Source organism: Carettochelys insculpta, chromosome 6, assembly GCF_033958435.1.
Source record: "Carettochelys insculpta isolate YL-2023 chromosome 6, ASM3395843v1, whole genome shotgun sequence".
Taxonomy (NCBI): Eukaryota; Metazoa; Chordata; order Testudines; family Carettochelyidae; genus Carettochelys; species Carettochelys insculpta.
Window position 1 is genome coordinate 63,004,591 of NC_134142.1, and position 15,934 is coordinate 63,020,524.

The 15,934-nt window shown below is 43.7% G+C and overlaps 1 protein-coding gene across 1 annotated transcript in view; it reads right to left on the reverse strand.

Moving 5' to 3' along the window:
* The window catches only part of LOC142015378 (cytosolic phospholipase A2 epsilon-like), a 54,130-nt gene that overhangs the window by 19,265 nt on the left and 18,931 nt on the right, over positions 1-15,934 (reverse strand). Inside the window, exons 7-16 of the mRNA XM_074998859.1 lie at positions 13,837-13,879; positions 12,245-12,320; positions 10,643-10,812; positions 10,424-10,519; positions 9,564-9,601; positions 7,850-7,985; positions 5,947-6,083; positions 4,108-4,333; positions 1,259-1,373; positions 643-780 (exon numbers count right to left, since the gene is read on the reverse strand). Coding sequence (XP_074854960.1) covers positions 643-780; positions 1,259-1,373; positions 4,108-4,333; positions 5,947-6,083; positions 7,850-7,985; positions 9,564-9,601; positions 10,424-10,519; positions 10,643-10,812; positions 12,245-12,320; positions 13,837-13,879 — 1,175 coding nt within the window. The remainder of the gene's footprint in view (positions 1-642; positions 781-1,258; positions 1,374-4,107; positions 4,334-5,946; positions 6,084-7,849; positions 7,986-9,563; positions 9,602-10,423; positions 10,520-10,642; positions 10,813-12,244; positions 12,321-13,836; positions 13,880-15,934) is intronic.

Sequence of the window (15,934 nt, forward strand, 5' to 3'; positions counted from 1 at the left end):
AAGTCCTGTGACACCTTATAGACTAACAGATTTTTTGGGGCATAAGCTTTTGTGGGCAAAGGCTCACTTCGTCAGATGCATTGGAAATGACAAAGTGGGCCTTTGCCCAGGAAAGCTTATGCTCCAAAAATCTGTTAGTCTATAAGGTGCCACAGGACTTCTTGTCGTTTTTGTGGATACAGACTAACACAGCTACTCTTCTGATACTTTTCACCTATGTGTGGTAAGTATAAAGAACACCATCTACTGATTTAGGATGTGTAGTGTTTTTAATGTATTTGTAAGTTCATTAAACTCCTTATACTTCAAATAACTTCTTTATTACAAAGATCATAAGATGTTTGCCTTTTCTTTCAAGATTCTTCTTGCAGTTGCAAATTCTTGACACACATGGATTGTATATAAACATGCAATCTAAAGTGTTTTTTTATGACAGCTCAGATTAGGCTGACTTTTATAGGTACAATTCCACTTCTATAGATACAATCCCAACAATCAGGGATCCATCTTATCCAGATGCCTATTGCACCCCACACTCCTCAGCCTAATATACTCCTCTGTGCCATTCTCTCCCAGCTTCATTGCAGCAGCAGGAAGCAGAGCTCCCTACCCCACAATGCATTTTTCCTGGACAATAAATACCTTCCAAGAAGCAGATCCGGGATTCTGGGATCTTCTTCATCAGCCGACCCATGAAAAACTCACTTCCAAAATTCTCAGAGCGAATGAAGGCCCCATATTTAAGGAGTCCCACCTCATAGGGAGTGAACTCTACCCATTCTAAAGAAGGAATCAAATGAAAAACCATTACTTCAGTAACTGAACGTGGGTAAAGAAAAACATCATTGCCATATGGATAAACTGAGTTATTAATAGCATAAGATTTTGACTTTGGTCTCCATGAAAACCTAGTTGCTGAACTATTGTATCTTCAAACATGTCAGTTTTATTCAATATAGTTCCAACAGTGATGAGCATGGAGAGTGAATTCTCTTCTCATACTCTCAGGTATCTAGAAGGTTCATGAGATTTCTGGTTCTTCCTACTTCTGTGCAGGCCAGATCATTTTATGATAATCTCTGTCATAATATTCTGCTTCTGATTCCAGGGAAAATTAGAAATATAGAGATATACAAAGGTTGCAAATGTGAGTAGATTGGTTTGGAGAATTCTCTCATTAAATTAACCAGTTTACCTAACCCTAAGATGAACCCTATTAGATTTAAAGAAAAATATTTTTCTAGAACATAATTATTACCTCTAAAATCTCGATTGCTAATGTTATCCTTCACATTGAGAGCAAGGTAGATAGGCAAGGGATTCTGACCATGACTGAGTGCTTGTTGCTGATCTGTGAGTTTATGGTGGTCTTCCTGTTTGGAAACAAGATACATAACTGAGGAAAATTTAAATGACATAGGGACCTACCACTTTATCAGGGCTTGGAATATTACAACAAGATGTCTACTTGCTTCCAGCCATGTTTTTCTCTATGGGTATGACTTTGCAATGTGCTGAACACTCTGGTACTGATCCACCGAAGCACATGTGCTTAACTTTAAGTACATGAATAGTCTCATTCTTTTGAATGCTTAAAATGGTTTAAAAATCACTTTATCAGAGTTTTGTACACTGGAAAATTCGAAGATTTCACTGGTGAAAACTGTTCTTTTTTACATTAGCTCATTTTTAAAAATGGACCCCAACAGACTTAAAAAAAATTTCTCAGCTGAGAACATGCATGACTCATTTCATCTATAAAGGGTAAATGTCACAGGGAAGCCACCATTACAGCACAGCTGTATGAGAATGGAGAGCCCGGTGGTCAGAGTGCCCTATAAACTGAGCACTTGGTCATCTGCCCAGGAGAGATTGAGGAGGCGCCCAGCTGATTAGCAGAGTACCTACAGCTCCACAGCATATGCTTCTATTGATGGTGCACATCCACATGTGCTTTGGTGCACAAAAAATTTATTCCACCCATGGATGGGGAAAAAAGAGAGGGAACACTGCTGGTGATGACATGGTTTACATTTGTATTTTGGGAAGAACCACTTTCCATTGCAGTGGGTAGGGTTTCTTGCACCACGCAGCCCTGACCGAAAGATGGCAATGTGATCCGGGAAGAGTGTTACATGTCAGCGTGGCTGCACAATGTACTGATTCAGCACTTCCTTGAAGGGGCTTCACTGTGGGGGTGCCATTCCTTCCCAAACCGTCGCCTACAACCATGAAATAGAGCAGAATTGCCAACATTGCCAGCCTTCCTGTGGACTGAATTCCATTCAGGAAGCAAGGGTGCGTGTAAGCACTGAGAAACAATAATCTCATCTGCCTACATCAGCTGTCATAACATTCTCCTATTGTGTTTTAATTGGTATGGGTTGGAATTTTGATATTTTAAAATGCCCTTGTGGAATAAGTAAATAAATAATTAATAACATGCGCGCGTGTGTGTGTGTGTGTTAAAGGTAGAAAAGGTTTGATGGAAATGGGTAAATGTGAAAAAGTTTTATCACTCAATGAAATTTGTATTTTTTAAACATTATTTGTGTGGTTTGATACTTTATGTGCTTATTTTCACTGCTCACCTCAGTCAGACACAGATTATTTTTCAAAAATAGGAGAAAATAATTTTTAAGGAAGCAAAATTAATTCATTTAGAAGAATAACTGATGGGGGAACAAAAATGGGGATAGAAAATTTCAATGGAAAGTTTGGAAAATTAAAAATTGAACTTTTTGGGGGGGGGGAAAGAAAACCCGTTCATCTCAATGAGTGTGCCGCCTCCTTCTCCCTGGCCCAGCCTCGGTTCCATGTGCTGCCAGGAAAGCTGCTTCTCACCTCACTTGCATTCTGCATTACATGCTGTGTCATGCTTGGAGTCCATCTATTTCCAGCTTCCTAAACAGAATCTTTCCTACTTACTGCTGTCTGGCAGGAGTTCTGTGAGCCTTTCCTGGCCGGGATACTTGCACTGGCCTCTTTGGTTTCATTTTCAGTTTGGCAGCTACCGCCCGCCCCTATCTGCCCAAAATCTTCCTCTCCCACCCTAGGTTTTGTCCCCCATATGCAATAACACCCCACTGCAGTGTGGGGATGACAGAAAATTGCAGATGGCTTTAGGGGAGCACTTATGATGAACTTCCTCAAAATTGCACATTGATTTTAGAGCCCTTCAAAAAGTACAAGCAGCTCATATGCCAAGGGTGCAGCTGCATTTTGGGAACTCTTAGACCAAACAATTCCAAATTTTCATCACATGCTCTATTCCAGCTCAACTTGTAGCATGCCCATTGTCAAGGAAATCTCAATATACGTATTGGTTTTAAGGCACTTTGGATAATCAGCTCTTAAAATACAATTTTGGATTTTCTAGAGTTTCCATGGGCATAGGGTTTCTTTCTTGGTTTTGAGAAGGTTGAATTTTAGCATCCACATGATGCAGTCAACAAAATATTTGTGTGGATACCTCTGCAGCCATATTGAGTGGGCATATCCCATTAGAGTTTAAAATTTATCCTCATTTCTTCTTTCATAGACTCATACAGCCAGAAGAGACCTCAGGAGGTCATTCAGTCCATCTCCCTGCCCAAAGCAGGACCAATCCTAACTAAATCATCCCAGCCAGGACTTTGCCAAACCAGGACTTAAAGTCCTCTAGAGATGGAAATTCTACCACCTCCATAGCTAACACATTCCAATGCTTCCCCACCCTCCTAGTGAAATAGCTTTTCCTCAATATCCAACCTAGATCTCCACCACACCTACTCATTCTGATATCTGTGACTACTAAGAACAGCCGTTCACCATACTCTTTCAGACCTCCCTTCAGGTAGTTAAAGGCTGCTATCAAATCCCCCCTCACTCGTCTCTTCTGCAGAAGAAATAAGCCCAGATCGCTCAGTTTCTCCTCATAGGCAATGTGCTCCACCCCACCAATTATTTTTGTTGCCCTCCGCTGGAGCCTGTCCAATACACCCACATCTTTTCTGTAGTGTGGGACCCAGAATCGGATCCGGTACTGCAGATGTGGTCTCACTAGAGTCAAATAAAGAAGATCAGCTGCTTAGAGGAAGTCTCTGAAGAGAAATAGTTCTGTAGTACCCCATCATGTAACATGGCTTCAATAAGGAGTCCCCAGAGATCTGTAAAACATATCTTATGACCCTCTTGTTTCCGCTGGTGTAGCTCCTTTATATAGTATTTCAGACGATCCATGGAAAAACAAGCCAAGAACTTGTTTTTGAGCACATGTCTCCGAGTATCACTGACTGATGCCTCCAGATCCTTCTGTGACCACTCAGGATCTTCATATAAATTTGACATTGTCCTGGGAAAAGGAAATGTAAGAAGAAGATGGTCAAAATTACAGCTCTGTGAAACTGAACTTTTAGCTTAAAGCACATTGGGCAAAATTTCTTGATTTCATAAGGATGTGTGGGTTTACACCTTTTTGTTTCTTTTGGGTTTGAAGGAAACCAAACACCTGAGTGAAAGATAATTAAATTTAACTGAAATCAAAGTTTCATGAAATGTCCATTAAGTGGGCCCAGACTTGTTTGACACTCAACCCAGGCTTGCCAAAAGATTTAAGGTTAGTTGTGAATTTAAGGTTTTTTGTGAATTTTAGCAAACAATTTGGAAACCTACTTCAAGTTTTGGATTTGTAAGACATCAAAAACCAGGTGAGTCGTGCTTTGTTTTGAATAAGCTCATTTGTTAATGAAATGAAACAAAACAAAAAAAACCAAAGCGATACATTTAAACTTTTTCAGTTAAGATTGACACATTCCTATGAATTGTTTTGATTTTGACACAATTCTGTCGACAAATTTCCAAACCAGCTCTAGCCAAAACCCTTTTGTGGGTGTGTGTAGTCATCACATTTACACCTAGAAAAATATTTTCAGTTTCTTAGTAAGAAGTCTAGGTAATCCCATAATTTTAGAATATGCCAAAACAAAAAATATTTGCCATATTTTTATCATCAACAAATTAATATCTTCCTGTTGGATCTGCAAGGTAAATTTTGAAAACTATTTAAATTATGCAACACATTAAAACCAACTTATGTGCCATAGGCACTTATAAAATATTTAGATCCTGCAGTGGATTCTGTATCACCATCATGGTCTATGCCAGAATTATACTGAGAATCTAATATGAAATGCAGACTTTCAAGCTCCTTTTAAATAATTTAAAGCATTTCTTCACCACTGAATTTATTCAACTACTTTAATTTTAACTGGAGATACAAGGTCAGCAATGTTTTGCAAACACAGTTTTGTGGCATATGTCACTTGATTAACTAATGCTGTAAACTGAGTAATGGATCTCAAACTTCATGTTGCAGACTACTTTCGATATAGCATCTGTTCTGTATACCACCCATCTCCAGTCCTGATTCTACACTTTCCTTGCGGTAACTGTATCACTTATGTACGTGAAAAAGTGATATTAGGGTAGCATTAACACCACCAAATTATTAGCTTTATGACAACATCCGATTTTCCTAAGAGTCATGTTATTTCCAACTTTAGCTGGTCGTGTAACACTTTACATTTATTAGTACCACATCTCCCTTGGGTGCCTGTAGCTTCAGCTGCTCTAATCTTTCTGCTTCCCTTTGCTACTTTTCCACTGTTGAAATCATCCATAAAGATGATAGCAAATATTGATAAACGCCTAATAAAGGAAGACAGAAAAAAGCTACAACAGATGAAAATAGCTACTTGTTAATTACAATTCTTTTGACCAAAAAGCTCTCTGGTAACCATGAACAGTGATGGTTCTGGTTTTGTGTATACCAATAATAGTTAAATATTTAAACTAGTTTACAATGGCCACATACTTAGTTACTTGGAGACTAATAAACATTTCACCACTTCTGAGACCACTTATCCTTAATTAATTTCTCCATGTTAGAAGCTTCGTTGTCCTTACCATGTTGTGCCAGATAAACCAGTGATGTATGTAATACAGTCCAAGACATTCAACTTCTGGATACTCAACAGGTGAGCGTACATTGCTGTCAATGCTCTCATACCACCACCTGTTGTCATGAATGCCACCACTGGTACCTGTTCAATAAAAGCAAGCATACATTTAATGAGCAATAATCATATGGGTGAGGACAATTAGGCTGTGTTTACATGGGCACAGATCTTCGAAATAGCCATATTTCAAAGATTACTAATGAGGCGCTGAATTGAATATTCAGCGCCTCATTAGCATTGGGATACTTCCAGCTGCGGCATTTTGAAAGCCCCGCTTTCGAAAGCGCGCGGCTCCGCACGGCTACATGGGGGTCCTTTTCGAAAGGACCTGCCCTTTCAAAATCGCCTTATTCTGATCAGTGCTAGAAACAGTGCTACAGCCAAGAGAGGTAAAGTTACTATCTGCTTTACATTACTGTGTAGAATTAGTCAGTTTGTTTAATGAAGTTGTCCCTTGAATCCTCCTGAGAGATCACTATGAAACTTTTATGGAGACGCTTTGCAATCCTCCGTCAAAGGTCTCTAGGGAGGGCTGCTTTGGTTCTTTCTCCAAGGCAGGACTCACAAGCCACTCCTTGATAACTGCAGCGGACACCACTGCAGTCACACACACTTGCAACATACTTCCCAGCAGCTGTGCTCTCTCTGCCTTTGATACTCTCAGGAATGAGAGATCAGCTAAAGTCACCACGATATGTGGAAAACAATGCTGGTATCAAGTGATGATGCCCTATGCTACTAGGCTCATGCAACTGAGCCAGACCCTCCTCGTTTCCTCAGCCTTTAGTGGGCTGTATTTTCCAGGCCCAGTGCAGTGAGAACATCGCGATTAAAAATTGAGGGGAGCAAGGCCAGCAGGTTTCACTTTCTGTAATGGATAGACTGACTATGATACCTCTGTGTGTTTTATCTGCAGCTGATGCCATTGCAGCCTTCAGGGCCTCCCTCTCCACACCCAAGGAACACTGAGCCAGACAAGGAGGACAAAGAAGAGGACTCTGCATGACTCATTAAGAGAGAGCCAGCAAGCTAGTGCTGTTTTGAACTGTGAGCACACAGCCTGAACAATGAACATGGCAGACAGACCAGAGAAGGAATGAGTGTCATGGAGACATGCCTGAGAATCCAGGAAGGAAAAGGCAAGGGAGACTCATCAGAACATAACAGGGCTTCTCAGGAAGCAAACACAGGTGATACTGGCTCTTTCTGAAGCCTATTGAGAATTCAATATCTGGTCCTTTCTAGAGCCCTCTTCAAAGTTCCATGAGGCATCAAAGGACATTCAAGGCAATCACAGGGCAAGTCTATGCTGCAGAACCACACTGATGCAAGTGAATCTGGTGAAGCTACCCTATGCTGACAGGAGAGCACACCCACCAGTCAGTGCTCCTTTCTTGGGCTCAGAATTGGTGCTTCAGCATCTAGAGCTGCTCCATGAATGCCACCAAGTGGTTCTCACTATGTCCGACAACAATCTGTTCTATAAGAAATCCATAGGCACCGACTTCCCTCGCAGCTAGTGTGTGCTCAGCCCCTCACCCTTGGCTGTGAGGAAGGTTTGTTCTAAGAAAGCTTTTGCTCTAGTTCTGGGCCTAAAATATCTGATATTTAATATTTATATCTAGTAACACAACGCTCCTTAGGAACTGCAAATATAAGTAAAAATATTTTATTCATTTGATCTGTGACCACTCATTTCCTCCCTAAGAAGGAAAATCACCCACTTTTTTGAGTGCAAAGCTTCCCGATCACATGTAGATTGTGAGAAATAAAATGGAGAACAATTTTGGCATCCACTGGACTGAACATGCCTCTGTGGAAAGTCATGGAAAAGATTCTGCACCACATACCTCATCCTCCTGCAGATCCTCCTCTAACTGCAGAAGCTTTTTCAGAGCAGCAGCAACCACCTTTTTCCTTTTATGGAGGAAATCCTGCTCCTCCACACACAGATCAAACCCCAAACGCACATCTAGCTTTTCCTGGCTGAAACACAGACACAAATATAATACATTAGTACTTACAGTCTAAAGGTGTACTGCATGGTTAAATTAATAAACTGTATATGCTTCATGAACAGGTAAGTCATTACAACAACTTTTATATGGACAAATTAATGAACTATAAGACAAGACAGAGAGCAATACATGCAGAATCCTTTAATATTTTTATCTGTTTCCAAAACAGAAGTATGTATCTGCTCTGAGTGAAATTAGGGTATGGCTTATTATTTAAAATGTCTAAATATAAGGGCAAGTAACAGAATTGGCAATTTGAACTTCGAAGGGCAAAGAGAGACACAGATGCTATGTCTACACTGGAGGGTTTTTTCAACAAATCGCATTTGTCAACAAAAACCCATGGAGCGTCCACACTAAAAATGCATTCTGTTGACACTTCCGTTGGCACTGTTGTTGACAGCCTTCTGCTTCTCCCTCATGAGGCAGAATGCCTTTCTCAACAGAATCTGTCAACAAAATAGCTGTGTGGATGCTATGAGGCCCCTTTGTTGATAGACAGGGCTTCCGAGTCACTGGGCAGCCCTGCCTGCTGTGCTTTCAGTTGTCTGTTCTGTGGAGAGAGAGGTGGGCAGTTAGGCCACTCTCTGTTGACAGAATGTATTGCTTTTACAATCCACTTTTGTGTGTAGACACAGTCTGTTGACAGAAGCTTTGTCGGAAGATCTCTTCTGACAGTGACTTCTGTTCACAGATCGCTGTAGTGTAGATGTAGCCAGAGAGCTATATTTTCAATAGTGCTTCTAAATTGTAATATTCTTCAAAATAAATAGAACCATCCATTTGCACTTGGAAGACAGGAAACACCATAGGCTTGCCTGTTCAAATGCCAAAATTAGGGTGTCATTGTATACATGTGTACAACGTGGACAAATGATTGCTGTTATGTAAATATTTCTCTAACTGTCCTTTTTTACAATATTTTCAAAGCAGCTTCCAAAATTGTGATCATAATACATGTGAGTTCACTCAAATGCACAAACAAAAAAAATGCATTTGTAAGTTCTTTGCCAAGTATTTGATTATCACGCTTCTATCTTAGGTCACTGGCCATGTAAAGGATTTCATTATGCATGATAGCACAAGGGTGTTCCCCAGACTGTGGTGCTCAGATGACAACAGATTGGCAGTATGGATGAGATCTCTTCTTCTAGCCCTTGATGCTGAGCAAAAGGTCTAAAGTGGCAAAAAGGGACTCTAAGACCTCTGACTTTAGCTGGTAGAGGATACACCTAGCATCTGTAAGGCTTTCTTCGAAGGAACCCCTCACATGCCCTGGCAGCACAGAATCTTACTCTTTGTGTGCACATTTCAAAAATCACTATCAGCAACACTTCTTGTGGTGCGTTTAATGTATAAGTTTCATTAAATGTAGACTGTACTGGGTGTATTTCATTACATAGTCTCAATCTGAGATGAACACACTTTGGAAAGTTACCATATAAGTACATCTTTCCCCAGAAACAAAGAGCAGAACTTGGCCACCATCCGTCAGACACCAAGGAACAAAGAAGAAATTATTTTGGAAGATTCATAGGTATCTTACCAAGGTTTTGTCTTAAAGCGTAGGTCAAATTTTCTGTGCTGAAAATGAGAATGCAAATACAATAAATGCTGAGATATTTCTACAGCCTTCCTTCCTCCCCACCCTAATGAGTTTCATCTTCTTGTTGTCACCAGAACATTCACAAATGCCTGAATGGTAGTAATCTGGGGGATATATATGGCCTTAAGAACTTTTGTAGAAAGTGGTTCCTTGTTTCCTCAGGCAGGTGCACTGATTTACCATGTCTGTATCATCTATCACCTGCCTCACTACTGCATGACTAGGGTATGAGCAGCCCAAGCTCAGTTTCAGGTTAGGGAATACACAAATTAATGGGAGGTGGGTAGCAGTGCAGCCTCAGGTCCCAGTGGAAAGGTCATTATTCAGCTCTGGACAGGCTGCCAGGAGAACCATAAGCAAAAGCTTGAATTATGAGTATTGATGAATGAGCCTGGGGCAGCTGAGAATTGGGCCTATGGTGTTAGGGTTTATGACAGAATAGTCCCACATTCTCCGGAGATACTGTGTTTTCCAAGAATCCAGAACTGTTCTATTATTTTCCTGGTCTAGGAACTCTTTCTGGTTGAGTGTATGTAATACAAATGAAGTGTGGATGATATCAAACTCTTTTCTCCACCTTCTTTGCTCCTCAATAAAGAACTGCTGCATTGTTTTCTGACCCGTCCACAAAGCTTGGCAGACCCATCCCTCCTTCTGCCTACTTTTTTTTTTTTTTTTGTAATCTCCATAACAGAGAATTTCTCCTTTGGTTTGTAGGAGGGGAGGTTTGGTCTTCTGGGTGGAATCAGCAAAAATGGACACAAAATTCAATATTAGTCTAAAAGGCTGGCAGTGCTTACCTCATCTATTACTTCTTGATCAATGGGAAGTAAATTCAGTGGCACAGTCAGGGCTTTTGTTCTTCTCTTTTCTGCTCTACAGGACATACAAGCACACTGAAACAAAACAAGGGCTTTTACTAAAAGAAGTACTCTTTTGCTGCCCGCTCCTAAATAAAGGTAGATGTATGTTGCTGTCTATATTATTCCAATCTACTACCATTTTCAATTATAACATACACAGCTGGGAAATGTCTTCATCTTTGGGACTGTAATATCCAGTTGTGGCTGGCTGTGCTTGGCATAGTGGAACAGGATGGGATCTGTAACAGGAAAGCTGGGGTCACAGCACAATGAAAGGCTACGGGTTCCTTCGAAGGATCCTTTCACTGTAAATGTCAAGTCGTGCTCTAAAGAATAGAGACAAAAGAGAAAACAAAAGCAAAACCCTTACCCGTGCCTGTGAAAAACAACCAAAAATCCCCAAAACACAAGAGATCGACTGGTGCTCAAACCCTTGTTCTGTGTGCTCACAGGTGTGGGGAGCTAGGAATTCTGGAAATGGACTCAAATATTGACGATGGCCCTATCTTTACAATGGACTGAACATAAAACCCAGATTCAAATACTCCTGAGCTTTTGAATGCCCTGTACTTACTCCCACAGCAAATGTACACTATTGTATGGTATGTTAGCATAGACCAAATGACGTAGGGTGGTTTTTTTAAAAAATATTGATCCTACAATGGTGAAGAACATTGTTTATAAGAACAAGCAGACCACATGAGTCTCTCCCTGTCTATTTTAGTCATTTTATAATTACTAGGCCAGATTGTTGCCAATGCTACAACCATTTTGTGACACTCGATCAGTACAAGGGGTTGTAAAGAAGTATATCTAATCCAATCAGCTGGAAATCAAACTGGGTAACTGGAGATTCTCTTTGCATATGTCCATGGACTACTGTAGGTGGCATGCCACCAATTCCCAGCCAGCATATTAGTTCATGAGAGCCATAACTGCGAGCATAAATCAGAGCATCCCTCAGGTTCATCTAACACCAGGAGCCAAACCAGCCTCCTGAAGGCATAGGAATGCAAAGGCACCTTGAAGCCACCTTTGGCTCCCCTACCCTAGCCTCTTGCATGCACCAAGCAGAGCACATAATATTTTAGACAAAGATAGATTTAATTTTGTAATTGTTCAAGATAATTAAAAGCAAAGGAATTAATATTACGGGAAGTGATATTATGGCTCTGACATTAATCACACAAAATTGGGAAGTTTAGCTTTTCTTTCGCATGTGAAAGTTAACTCTGCCTTTCCTGAATGCACCACACAGACAAGAAAACTTCTCATTACATAGTGACGGTCACATAAAATGGGCCTGTGATGCATTATGCAATTTGCCAAATCATGTTCCCATAACTGTAGCTAAGCAAACGGAGCATTTATTTCACGTATACGTGGTGTGACCATGCAGTGAAAGCTTTGTTGTAGTGCACCCTGGAAAGAGGGTAGAATTAAGGTTACAAGTGAAATTGTAAATCTGAATTCCAAGAACCCAATTTCCCATTGTCTTGCACTTTGTGTAGTCATTTGTAGCAGTTCAAAGTGCGTACAATGCTACTGTTCAGATTTGGTTACATGTTATACATGTTTTGCACTATTGTAAATCACTGTACATTGTGCAGGGCTAGGAGAGGTGTGTCCACTATCTCAGCCTTAGCCTTGCTTTAAGGCAGTGAGATTTTAACAATTATAACGTGGTTCAAGCATTTTCCAGTTGCTATTATAAAGACTACAACTGTGAATCAATAATAAATGAACCAACGATCTCACCTGGAGGATGCTTTTTTCTCTTTTTCTTCCACCTCCTCCTATCTACCTGAACTTCCAAGCAGAAAATTTCACGAGACTGTAACAAAGACGACCAATGAAACAATTACTAACAGGAAATATCACAGAGGGAGATTTACCTCCTCAGCTCATTATTCTGCTGTCAGGGTGGCAAAGACTGGGAGCACTGCAGAGGAAACATGCTTGATCAATGGGCCTAAGCACCTTGCATTCTTCTGCAATGATTTCTCTGGCAGAATAAGAAGTAACATTAACTGGCTCGAGGGAGAGTCATAGCTAATCCTGAGGTGAAAGGATTGCAGCTAAGGTACACAGACCTTCAGTTTCTCTGAGGTGCAGTATAAAGCAATCAAAACTGATGGCATTCTTAAAGCCCCTGTAAGGATGCACTAGACTCCCAAAGGGGGAAAAATAAAGCACCTAGAGAACGGGTGTATTTGAAGGGTGAAGACTGGCTGTGTATTTTTCACTGTCTTCATAAGTAGGGCAGCTTGCAGTGAGGCTGACAGACTTGCAGGGCCGCTGGGCAGGATGGTCATCGTGGGGGCAGCTCTGGAGGCCTGGAGAAGGTGGTACAGGACTGGGGAAGGCAGCGCCACACTGCCCCATCCCTCAGCATTGCCCAGAACACACCACGCTGCACCCTAGAGGCGATTTAAAGGGCCTGGGCGCAGATGGGGACGTGTGTACCATCCAATGTGCCAAAGCAGTTCAGGACGCCTTGGCCCCCAGCCACTGCTGCTCCTGTGGTAATGGTGGTGGTGGCTGAGCTCTCTGGGTCCTTTTGAATCACTGGGCCTGGGGCAGTCACCCCCTTTGCCTCCTCTCTCAGCAGGCCTGCCAGCTAGGCTACGGAATGAGGCAGGCATACTGGCTGGAGGAGTAAAATTCCATTGCTGCAGCACTCCAGTGGAGTTTTCTTCCAAGAGAGTCACTGCAAGGTACAGGGGGAGAGCCCTGGCAGCGAGTGCTCATATTTACGCCTTTTCCAGCGGGAGCCATTTCTATGGTGGGCTAGCGTGAGGAAGCTTAGAGATCCTCTAGTCTTAGAAGGGGAGACGACAGCTTCTGTGGGCTGCTGGAAAAGGCAGGGGCGCTCCTGGCTCTGCACTACTGGATGGATGGAAGCCTCAGGCAGCAGGGGTGGGGCCAGGACAGCCAGCCCTCCATGCTGCCCAGAGTGTGGCACCCCTCCCCTGCCCTCAGAGCTGCACAGAGTGTGCAGTACAATACTCGGAAATATATACGGCCTGGGGCTTTGGCCACCGCCACTCCTGCTGTAACAGCAATGGCAGCTGGGACCCCCCTCAACCCTTTTGAATCACTGGTCCCTGGGACAACTGTTCCCTTTACTCACCCCCTCATCAGCAGGCCTAAGTCTCAGCACTCCCAATACAAATATTGCAGGGCAGGGTGGGGAGAGGCAAACTGTAAAAAACTTATCCAAGCTCTGCTTTTGCCTCAGCGTGAGGAGGGCTATAGAGAATCAGCTCTGGGTTATTTTACTGAGTCTCCAGTTTCTACAAGATTATGTGCCATGCAGTACGGGCAAGCATAAAGAAAACAAAATGTACCACTACTACTCCATTAGTGAAGAGGATTTCAGGGAGCCCCAGCCTAGAAAAGAAAATGAAAAATTCACATTTTACAACCAGTATCATCGAAACATTATGTGAAGCATTTTTGTCTTCATCATTTTAATTTTTGGTTGGTCATAAGTGTTCTTCTTTTGACTAGAGGCCACACTGGTACTTAGATGCAGAGATGGTTCAGCTGCAATCAAATGTCTGGGAGGAGCTTGTGACAGTTATAATATTAGTTATAATAATAGCGGTCGGCACCCCGAATACTGGCATACATTTCCTGGGTCCCAACAAGCCAGCCCTGGAAACTGATGGGTAATCTAAATAACACACTGTCATTAGGAAAAGTGTGTGTCACAAACTCTTAATAGAAAATGATACAAATATAATCGTGTTCTGCCCACCACCTTCTTTCTTTCCTCTCCTCATTTCTTTTGAAGATTTATTTAAACATATTAGCTGGCTCTCCACACGAGCATGCCTTCGAAAGGGCGAAAATCAGCTTGTGGAGGTCAAAATAGCAGCCGTCGAAAGGGAGCAATTGCTAATAGAGAACCGACAGGTCGATCTGCCCTTTCGAAGGGCTGCTATGGTCTTTTGAAAGGGAGGGTCTGCGCGGCTCCAAGGTCTCCTTCGAAAGAAGGGAGGCAGGAAACGCCGTGGACAGAGTCCCATGGCCAACAAGCCCTTCTGGGGCTGCACCCAGCAGCTCCCTTAAAGGGCCCCTCCCTCCACCCCGCACGAGCTGAGAGCTGCCCAGCTGTCCCCAGCCTGGCAGAGCCCAACTATGCTGCAGGACAGAGGCACAGCAGCAGTTTCTGCAGGAGGACACCCTCATCCTGGAGACCCTGTTCTCAGTGCTCTGCACCGTCACTGAAGCCATCCCCCATTTAGTCATGTGGCTGAGCAGTTCCACTGAGGTCATGGGGCCCCCCACAGCCAGGACACTGCCAGGTTTCTGCCCAAGCGCCTCTGGATTCACCCCAGCAGCACCGACTGGCGGGAGCACCTGGTACCGAGAGAGTGGAATGATAAGAGGTGGCCGCGGAGGTTCCGCCTGTCGAGGTGGACCTTCAACGAGATCTGCCACTGGCTCGCCCCTGCACTCCGGCACCAGAACACCCGCATGCGGCCCGTTCTCACCCTGGAGAAGTGGGCTGCAATAGCTATCTGGAAACTGGCCACCCCAAACTCCTATTGCTCTGCGGGACAACAGTTTGTGGTGGGCAAGGCCACCATCGGGGCCATACTTATGGAGGTAAGGCAGGCCCAGGTCATATGCCCACCCTCTGTGCAAGGTAGGGGGCTGGGGCGAGGGGAGCCTCCCAGCTGCAGGGGCCAGGTGGGCAGGGGGCAGGCTGGGAGGGGGCAGGAGGCAGGATGGGATGGGGCAGGGAGAAGGCCAGGAGGGGGCAGGCCCAGGCCAGGGGCGTGCTGGGGGAGATGGCCCGCCACACCCTCATGGGACCACACGTCCCACTTCCTCCCATGCAGGTCATCAGAGCCATCAATGCAATGCTGCTGCACAGGGTCATCCGCCTGGGGGACCCGGATGCCCGTCACAGGCGTCAAGGACCTAGGGTTCCTGAACTTCTTTGGCACATTGGATGGTACGCATGTCCCCATCTGCGCCCTGGCACACAGTGCCAGCCAGTATGTCAACAGAAAAGGCTACCATTTGGTGGTACTCCAGGCCCTGGTGAATGCTAGGGGCTGGTTCACAGACATCTGTGTGTCCTGGGCCGGCCACATCCACAGTACCCAAGGCTTCCAGAGCTCCAAGATCTGCTGGCGTGTGGGGGCTGGCACATTCATCCCCCAGTAGGGGATCCCATTTGGGGGGTTGGGATGTTACCATGCCATTCTGCATGGTGGCAGATGCGGTCTACCCCCTCCAGCTGTGACTCCAGCAGCCATACATGGGACACCTTGAACCCACCTGGGAGGCGTTCAGCCAGTGCCTCAACCATGCCCACACTGTTGTGGAGCGGGCCTTCAGGCACCTTAAGGGGTGGTGGAGGTGCTTCCACACACAATTGGAGACTGGGGTCCTCCATGTGCCCCAGGAGATGGGTGCCTATTGCGTCCC